This window comes from Strix uralensis, chromosome 26 (assembly GCF_047716275.1).
Source record: "Strix uralensis isolate ZFMK-TIS-50842 chromosome 26, bStrUra1, whole genome shotgun sequence".
NCBI classification, from domain to species: domain Eukaryota; kingdom Metazoa; phylum Chordata; class Aves; order Strigiformes; family Strigidae; genus Strix; species Strix uralensis.
In genome coordinates, this window is record NC_133997.1 from 2,461,341 (window position 1) to 2,471,327 (window position 9,987).

General features: G+C 44.0%; 1 protein-coding gene across 1 annotated transcript; it reads right to left on the reverse strand.

The window, feature by feature from the left end:
- Window positions 1-296: 296 nt before the first annotated feature.
- LAYN (layilin) lies at window positions 297-8,392 on the reverse strand. Its single transcript, XM_074851007.1, has 8 exons — window positions 8,326-8,392; window positions 7,016-7,039; window positions 5,583-5,880; window positions 3,186-3,343; window positions 2,789-2,827; window positions 2,337-2,420; window positions 1,507-1,609; window positions 297-793 (listed from the first exon to the last, which is right to left on the reverse strand). Exons 1-8 carry the CDS (start codon window positions 8,390-8,392, stop codon window positions 436-438), a joined length of 1,131 nt encoding a protein of 376 aa, XP_074707108.1. The 3' UTR covers window positions 297-435.
- Window positions 8,393-9,987: the final 1,595 nt, after the last annotated feature.

Sequence of the window (9,987 nt, forward strand, 5' to 3'; positions counted from 1 at the left end):
TGACATTGAAACAACCACCAACCTGCAACCACGGCAGCTTTCTTGGGGACACCTGTGAGAATCCAAGTGTGACCAGTGATTGACTCTTGAGTTTTAACACCTTTGAAGATGAGTAGGTCAGTTAAATAAATAGGGATTTTGGAATGTCCTTTAGTTTCAAAGGCCTGTCTTTGGAGTACAAAAAAGAATCAGGAATATTAACAAGCCATTCCTGGGGCAAAGGGGGCTTGATGCAAAGCAAAATATATACATTCTTTTCAGTCTGGATCTTTAAAAACCCATATTCTTTCAAAAAAGAGAAGAATATAGGGACAATGCAAAACCAAGATAAACATCACATATACTATTATGAAAAGAAGTGCATAGGGAGAACAGGGTAACTCGTATTGACATTCACTTTGTCATCCCTATTCCAGGGTTTTTCTGTCCATTTCCTTAATATCCATAGATCTCATTCTCCACCCAGGCCGATTCCTTGCTCCTCCCCACATGATCTCCACACAGCTCATAGATATCATTGGTCACAAAGCCACTTTCAGTACTGGCCAATGTCACAAAGCCACTCGTTGATGTATTCATTGCTGCATCATCATAATCCCTGGAGAGGCTGTCAAGCACCTTATCTTCCTGTGTACGGAAGGAAGAATGCTTAGTGTCAGGCCTAGTTCCAGCCAGATCCGCTTCTGATTGTTTCTTGATTACTTTGTAAATATCCAGATTTGGACTGTTCCTTCTGGGGTTAGACAGCCACGCATCTTCCTTCTTTGGGCTTGCGTCTAATCGGTTCCGTCTCCTTAGAGAAAGAGGACAAGTCATAATACGCATTTTCACAGAGGCGAATACAAAACAATACCACACCCCTCTTACAGCAATTTAATGATGAGCCTTGAGGAAAGCTGACACTCAGAGCCTGGACTCAGGATGACATTTATTACGTGCCGTTCTGGGTGTGTGGCAGCAGGCTGCACACCTGGGGTAGTCCCATGGCAGGATGTGCTGAGGAACCCCTCGCACCCTGCTGCCAGCTGGGATGCTGAGGCAGCAAAACTCAACACTGACACTTGCCAAAACCACAGTCAGCATCCCCACCAGAGGTACTGTGCACGCAGGGAAAGCGAGGAGAGGAAACTGGTAAATGTCATTTGCTCCAAACGGATATCCTTTTATTTCTGTTACTACGGTTTTCACTTTTGAAGGGGATCTTCTGATAATTTAAATATTTTCTTTAATAAGAAAACTTAACTGCTAACAAAAAATCATCATCTTGTTTCACACTATTCCCAAACTACTGTATGTCTGTTAACAGAATAAAATGGTGTAATGTGATTTACATAAAATTTTACTTCACAAGTAACTCAGCCTGAAGCTTCCATGCCACTTTTTAAACATTTATTTGGTTGAAAGCAGTCCTCTCCAGAGCATCTGACAGGATCCTGAAGCTAGCCGTAAAATGACTGCCAGGACAAGGTATCACAGGTTCACTTGTTACACAAAAATGTCACTTACTTCCTTGCAAAAAGCCAAAAACAGAAGATGGCTGTAACGACCATCAGGAGAAGCAGCACAGGAATGCCAGGAATAAGGATGCAGGCAAGACTGTGAACAGGTTCTGGGGGTAAAAATGAGATTCTGACTTTTATTCACTTCCAGTTGCATTTGACATGCACAGAATTTCATAGAAAAACTAACAGTTGCAAAAGGCAGCATCATCACACCTCCATGGGCTTCTAGTCTTGTTCATAGTCTAGCAGTATCAACTTCTCAAAGGCAGCAAGTCTAACGGAGACTGATCATCTAGTTAAGCAGGTTAAAGTAAAATAAGCTCAAATCTTCAAGATGAGGAACCAAGCCTCGCTGTCTCACTGTAAGAAGGCAACGGGAGTGCAAGTTAACGAGCTATGCTGTCTTTTAAAAGCTTAGAAAACCCCCAGCCAAAAGATTTCAGAAAGCAAAATGTCTTTTAAGATCTGTGAACTGGTAGGGGAGAAGTCAGTATAGTGAGAAGAAACTGAAAGTTTTTCATAGTTAATAATAGACTTACAAACAAAACATTAACAATTTAGACATTCAAAAGTGTTTCAAGAAATTAAAAGTACCTTTTTCAGACCCAAAGTACTTTGCACAGCTTTAGATTTAGAACATTTTGGTAGCCAAAGCAACCAGTTTAGGTATGTACTGGAAAAGATTTGAGGGAAGTCTTTTTTCCAGATGAAGTTGTCTAAATTCAGACTTCTACATTTAGGGTCGAACACTTCAAACTGAAATGTTGACTGTTGAGAAATGTTGGCCTCCACCGTTAGAGAGAGAACAGGCCAGCTGTTGAATGTACAACATACCTTTGGCTTCTACAACTGTTACATTAGCATCTTTCTTATGGCATTCTTCTGGGAATACTGGGTTCAAGGGCTCTGTTACAACATCTGGAAAGAAGCAGCTTAATTAATATTGCAGATGTTATCTGAAAGCATTTAAGAATCATAAAAAGGGATACCAAGAGGAGATTGAAGAGACTGCCTGCTGCAAAGATGTGTAAGGTGTACTGGTACTCTTTTGCTTAGATTTCTGCAGCACGACCAGCAGTCCCAGCTATGGCAGCAACCACAGGAAGACGCGTTCCTGCAGAACAGATTATGGAACAGCACGAGGAAAGTGCAAACTGCAGGGAACCTTCTTGCTCAGCAAGTTTTCAGTCTGTGAGTGGCCTTGACAATGAACGTAACAGAGAGTATTTCTACCGAAAGTTAGCATATCATTAAAAAAAAGCCCCAAACAAGTATCTGTAACTTACCTTTTTGAGAGTTCTCTATTGGAGCATTTGTTGGCTTCTCTAGAAGAAAAAAGATATGACAATTTCCTCATAAGCTTGAGTAGGGAGACCAAGTGTACTCAATACAGTTTAACAACATGAGTACCCTTCTTTAGTGTTCTCTCTCCCTCAGGCCCTGTTTGAGATCTCAAATACTTTATAAAAATCCCCTGAGAATTCATATAAGTCAGAAGGCAGGTAGCTACAGATATTAGACAATTTCTCCGGGTCTTGCTTAAATTTCAACGTATCTGTCTCCCACCAGATCTTCCCAGTGAAGCTAAGAAAGGGTTTCCCTATCTGTTACTGCAATCTCCTCACACCTCCTCTTGGGGACTGGGAGCTGGTTGGTTTTTAAAGCTACAGAATGACTCATTACCAAGAGAATATTTACAAATGAAGTTATTTTTCATGTTGCATCTGTCATCGTTCCACTGAAACATGTAAGGACCTCCGACACCTGGTGGGGCAGATGGTTGGTGGTACATCACAACACAGATTTCACTCCCACAGGATGGCTCATCTACATACCAGTTCCTAAGAAAATACAACAAACATGTCAAGTAAGACTTGACGTCATTTTTCATTGTACTGCAGAAGCTCCAATGGAAATACAGCATGCAGGGCACCACAGAGGGCAGAATCAAAGAGGATTACAGCTCAGCACACCCCACCCCTCCTTCACCCCCCACTTCCACTGTGTAAAAGTAGGAGCAATAACAACACAATTATTTACAGTGTATCTTCTCTTTTTGGAATTCTTAGTTTTCAAAGACTCAGCAAGCAAAGTGTTCAACAATTATTAGGGAGTGAGGGCTGTGTCCCTCCCTGGCTGAAACTCCTCTGCGAGGCTGAGTAAAAGCTCAGGGGAACTTTGACTTTTTCTATCTAATTTTAGACGTGCAAAATCATCTATCAAAATAATTTTTGCTTTCTGGCCTCAGTGCCCAATGCCTGCAAAGTTCTGACACCTATTTAAAAAGCAAATGAAAAAAAGCTAAAGTGGGATCGTTTTTTTCTCTGTCTGGAAAAACACTAACATTAAAAAACTCTGTCTTGCAGATAATTTTTTTTGGTAATAATAAACTTCACCACTGGAGAACTGTGTAGGCCCTTCCAAGTAGTACTCAGGAAGGAGGCTTCCTACTTAGCACTCTAACACAATTGTGACTGAAGAGGCATTTTATGCATCTCAGAGAAACACTTCTGTATCCTGATTTTGAAAAATGTCCAATACCCACTGATTTTGGAACAAGCAATTTTCTGCATGTCAAGCACTTTCTGAAAACTGATCCATACAATATAAATAATTCCAGATATACCAAGGTATTCAACACGGGAAAACCCCCTCACGTTAAAGCAGTATTTTTTCAATCATTACAATGCTGTAGTCCTTCCTCGCTTCCTTCCTCCCCTAGCGTCCCCCTGCTGCCATGCCCGTGATCTTTTCCTTGGCTTTATCATTCAGCATAAGCTATGTCTCACCAATAAAAGGCAATAAAGCTGTGTTTGTTTCTTAGCAGCAGCAGATCTGGGTCTAGCTTCCTATTATCTACCCCCAATATCTGAACTACAGGAGAAACTTTAATATATTCAACAGTACAAAAAGCAGTTGTTTTATTAATTTCTGCACAGAGCAACTAAAATTTCTCATAAAATTCACAGTAACAGTTACTTTTACACATGTCCAATATCAAGAAGAATGCTTAGGCAGACTCGTCATACATATGACATGTTGCCATAAAATATTAAAGAACGTTTGGGTTATTTAATGAAATTTGCAGTTCAATCACTGTAAATGCAGCCAGAAGTTCAGGATAATGAGTGAACATTGTATAGTTTGATTTTTTAAAATTACTTTAATCACAGGTTCAATAGTAAATATCTATCAGGCAAAACTCCCTCGAACTTGAAGTTCACTGTAGAGCTGGCACCTCATTGCTAAGGCTTTCAGCAACCTGGCAATGTTTAGAGCTGATTTTCTACTTCTATACCACAGAAAGCCAGACCTTGTAGGCTTGGATCTAAGAATATCTTTTGTCTAGAAAAATGAGACTCATGATTGAAATCAAATCCTAATTTAGCAGAACTTCTGAGGCTAAACGCATTTTGGTTCTATGCTAAACGGAGATGTGAAAGTAGTGAAAACGACTGGAGCAAACTTGTATTGGTTGTAAATGTTGTCTTTATATTTTAATTACAGCAAATGCTGTGGTTCCACTTGCCTTAAGACGAGGAGGCAGAAATCGCACAGGTATTGTGAACATTTTAATTTTTCATGTCTACAATAAATACTGCAGCTCTCCAATTTTACTGTCTCACAGGAGAAAAATGCCATTCCCTCAGCAAGTAGAAGGGCCATTTGCTCAGGACATCAGGGACAAAACTTCAGGGGATCTGAAGTGCAGGAACCTTCAGGGCAAAGCACGTATTTTGTCCATGCCTAACTGGAGATTTTTAAGACCAGATCGCTCATTTTTCCATCTCCTTTTAGCAATTAAAAATGATCAATCTAGCCCAAGCTGACACTCTAGGTGTCTTACATAGAGCAACAAAGAGAGAGCAGGGTCTGTAGAGGGTAGTTTGTCTACCGCTTACATCTGGATGGGATGAATTGCTCTCTGGAGATACTCCCACTCTTCAGTGACTGCAGAAGGACCACAGATGACAGCTGGGACAACACTGCTTGATTCTTTTGAAAGAATCCTTTCGGATTGCTAAAGGCAGGTGACAGTCCTGACCAGGTTGCTTCCCCGTCTCACTCACAGGTACCTACCGGAACTTGGACGAGCTGCCATCTGACCAAGAGTAGAGGTTCTGACACTCTGTACTATTGTCTACCTCCTCCTTTTTCCTCCTAAGCCCTATCCAAAAATCTCCATCAGAAGCTAAGAGACTCTCAATAAATTTTTCAATCAGTCTTTGCTCTGCTTCTGTTTCAATACTGACTAGATGTCCGCCATCAGCTCTGCAGGCACGGTGTGCTTCTTCATAGCTGATCCTGCGTGAAGCATCATGAAAATAAACCATTTTGTAGCACGGCTGCTGTGTTCCACCCCGGCAAACTGCCTGTCCTGCAGAAATGGAAAGAAACCTGTTACAGCAACTATGGCTGTTAGTACCAAAAGTGCATGCTAATGCTTCCATTTGGTTGAGTTTTGCGCTGTACGATAGTTTACAGGGAAAACACAACACGAGTAAAAAGCCTCTTGGACTGGCAAATGGCATCTCCAAACTTTTCTTACTGCACGTAACAGTTTAGGTTGATCTGCACAGCACTGTTCTTTCATGTCCTGCGCTTCTCAGATACCTCATGAATGTTCTGCGATTTGAAGACCCTAGGAGTTCCTTACAAAGAAGCAACGCCGTGTCAGAGGGCAAGCTGACTTAGGCAACCTTTTAAAAAGAGAGTTCCTTTACAAGGGTTCAAGGAGGCTTTTTTTAAGTACTATTATTTTTAAGGCATTTAAATGGCTAAAATTAGAGATCCCCTTACAGAAGCAGAGATAATGATTTATCTTCTGGGGTGTGTGTAACGGTTTCATGCAGTATATATTGCAGTGTATCAAGATGTGTTCACACAGTTCAGTTGTAAGCATTGCTCTCCACTGTGATGTTACTGACTGCCCAGGAAGTAAACAACGTCTGTTTTCAGACTGTCATAAGCCAAGGACTTTCTCATGCACGAAGCAGCATGGCTTATTTTGATTACAAGAAAAGTAAAGATCAAAGTGAAAAGATACATAATCTAAAATTATGCACTTGTATGTTTCTCAGCAGAAGAGTCCCAATATTTAGACTGTGGAAACAAACAGTTTAGTTTTACTCAGTAAATATTTCTTTTCAGACACAATCTGCTAATCTACATGTTTTTACAGACGAAAAACATTTAGCAACATTTGTAAGGTACTCAGAACAAATGGGATGTGAGGACAGGCCATCAGAAACCCCTCTATGGGATATAGGCTGGCTTTTCTTTATTCTTGTACGTTCCTGCATGGCCACTCTAAGAGTGGGAATTTAAACACCCTTCGTACTGGAATTTTTGAACAGTTAAGTTACTCAGAATCTGCCAACGTTTTACACAGAAATTAAAACTGGCTGTACTGCAAAGGCAGCATTTAAAAATATATCTCTAGGTATAACCTGTGTTTCTCTTGGTAATTTAACACTCATGCGAGCTTGGTGAAAAAGGCAAAAACCCCTTACCTCTTCTGAGGGATATGTCCACTGCTATTGTGAAAGACATAAGAAAAACACAGACAGCACACCGTTACCACCGTTATCGGTCTAGAAATTAATGCCACAGACTGCACTCGGGTTCTTCTCTGATACGCCAACATGTTTTTTTCCCATTAACTGGCAGAAAATCTCTGCCATATCAGACAAACGTGCCACTGCTTTCAGCTAAGGAAAAATTTATTGTAGTTGATTATTGTCTGGGCTTCAGCGCTAGTTACATTCCCAAACACAGTTTAGGTAACAGAGGACAATTGGATATGTAGCTCTCAGCAATGCTGAAAGGGTTCCTCCTATTTTCCACTTGTCTCCTCATTACCTACATGGGATCTGCCTCAAAGCCTGCTGAGTCCAGTGAGCCTTGGTTAAGGCAAGACTAAGGATGACTCACTGAGAAGTAAAAAATTCATGAAAATAAATAAATCTCCAACCCCACAGCTGGCAGCTGAGCCCTCTAACTCACTCCTACAGAAGTGCTACTGCAGACAAGAGCATGGCAGAATTAAAAATGTATTTATAGATATAATAAAACTATTTGCCTTATGTTGGAATTACACGAACGCTTCATGGGTGACAGTGTTCAGGCTCTCTGCTGAATACACCGACCTATCGAGACAGGCAGAAACTTCCCTCAAGACTGGTTTTAACCAGACTAGACTACCTGGTTTGGGTACTACATCTAAAAATGCTGCCGGTTCAACGTTGAGCTGCCATCTATCTGTTCCTAGGAAAGGTGTCGGAAGAGGCAACATTCCTTTGCACAAAACCAGACCAGACCGATCACCAGGAGACTTCGTAGAGGAAGAGCGAGACAACCCACCGACGGCTGAAAACTCAGCCAGGCTGGTAATTACCGCCGAGGGTCGGATGACAAGAGGAGTGCTGGAAGCCAGGGCAGCATTTAGAATTCCTGGAACCGAGCATAACGGCAGGAGAGAGCAGCGGGAAGAGGAAAAGGAACGCGGACTGCCGGCGTGCGCCCGTCCCAGCAGGGACGCGGGGGATGCTCCCCCCAGCGGAGGATGCGGGTGGGGGCTCCCCAGGGGAGTGGGAAGGGAAAAGCGCCTGGACCGGGGAGGCCACACACATCCTCGCCTGCGTCGCCACATCTGCCCCAGGCAGGCAGAGGGCAGCGGCCGGCGGAGCTGGCATGCCCGCTTCGGGCCAGGGGACAAGTCCCGACCGCGCCGCGAGCCCCGGGCCCGGTCCCGCGCGTTCCCCGGCCCCCCCGGCCCCGGCCTGGCTGGGCGGAGGGTTCGCCCCGCCGCCCCCCGCCTTACCGCTGAGCAGCCGCGCCCCCGCGGGCCAGCCCAGCGCGGCAGCGCAAAGGGCCGCGGCCGCCAGCATCGTCCGCGGCTCCATCGGCGAGTGCTGGGCGAGTGGCCCGCGGCCCGGCTGCTGGGCAGGAGGGGAGGGAGCGGGGAGGAGCCATCTCCTCCTCCCTCCCTCCCTCCCCGGGCTCCGGGCCAGCGGGCCGGGCCGCGCTCAGCCCCTGCGCAGCCCCTGCGCGGGTTGGGGGCGGTGGTGGCCAAGACCCGCAGCCCAAGCCCGGGAGTGGGACCCGCCTCCCTCGCCGCGCATCTCTGCTCCTCGCCCGCTGCGGGGCACCTCTCCCCAGCTACCCCTGTGCCACCCTGCAGACACCTCATCACTTCGGCAGGTCTCCCCCCGCTCCAGCTTTGTAACTTCCCTGTCCCACGCTTAAACGACAAGGCGTGAGCGCAGGAGACATCTCCCCCCACCCCAAGGGAGAGGGACAGAAACCACACCTGCAGTCCCTGGAACCAGGGGCTCACCCTCCCCAGACTGATGCGCAGCTGCCTTTAAGAAACTGCCTCGGCACTGAAAATAGAACACGGGAACTTTGTTTCAGGCTGTAATAAATGCTGAGTTTGCTTCCCGGTGCCTGGGGAGTTGGTGCGCGCCTGGTCCCGGGAGCACTGGCTATCCGGCTAAGATTTTACCGGCTCAGCCCAAGAGCTTCTTGCAGGTTGCCGAAAGGGGTAGATCATCAAAATGAACGAATACAGGAGCTTTAAGAGCTACAGTTTCTGCTCAGAGACTAGCTGGGATCGATGTTTTAAAATGGGAGATTAACGACTTTATGAGAGATTTAAAACCTAGACCAACTCTTGGGAGTCCAGCTGGAGAATCTATTTCTGAATTCAATATCTTAAATAGAGAAAGATCCCCTTTAAAATATCCTTAAGACATTCCACTCCAGGTCACCAGAAGTCAGGAATCTCAGAGGTAGGTGTTGGAACTGAACTAAAGCTGTGGCTTTGCAGCATGGGCCATGTCTGTGAAGTGAAGACAGTGGTATTCCAGAACTGAAGTTTTTTATTTCCCAAGTCCTTGGTGATCCAGGCTTAGATTTAGTAAATAACTATAGGCACTTGAGCAACTTTACAGATAGGAGCAATTTAACTGGTTTCATGAACTTGAATGAGGAGTAATATTTTAGTGGGACAGTTTTGCATTTATTTTAGAAGACAAAGCAACTCAAAGTGGGGTATGTCAATGCAAGTGACATATGCATTCAACTCTTTCTAAACTGTTAGGTAATATAATTGAAAATGTCCCAAATACAGGGAAGAACCAAGCTTCTGAACTGGCTAGCCTGAGCTGTAACCCTGAAGTCAAGCCTTTATCAAGCCGATCTTCTTCATCTTGAAGCTCCACTAGTACATTTGTTCTTTGGAGAACTTTTGCCAAAGGAAAGTTTGTTTGGGGAGTTTTTTTCTTGTTTACTTACCAGAGTAAACAAAATAATTACAGCGTTTCTAGAAATTAAACAAAACCTCACCTTCTTTACAGACGTAGGTATTTCTATAACACAACTTAAACCCTTCTGCTAACCATTTTAGAAGACTCTCCTTTTTTCAGCATTTTTGTATTCTAAATCCATTGGAAAGCATTTCTGTAATGGCTCTGAAGGAAAA

Excerpts from the sequence above, each read along its gene's own strand:
- LAYN (XM_074851007.1), bottom strand. The coding sequence starts at position 8,392 with ATGCTGGCGGCCGCGGCCCTTTGCGCTGCCGCGCTGGGCTGGCCCGCG. Across the intron at positions 7,040-8,325 it reads GGGGGCGCGGCTGCTCAGCG|CAGTGGACATATCCCTCAGA; the intron begins GTAAGGCGGGGG and ends CTTTCACAATAG. Across the intron at positions 2,421-2,788 it reads AATAGAGAACTCTCAAAAAG|ATGTTGTAACAGAGCCCTTG; the intron begins GTAAGTTACAGA and ends GCTTCTTTCCAG.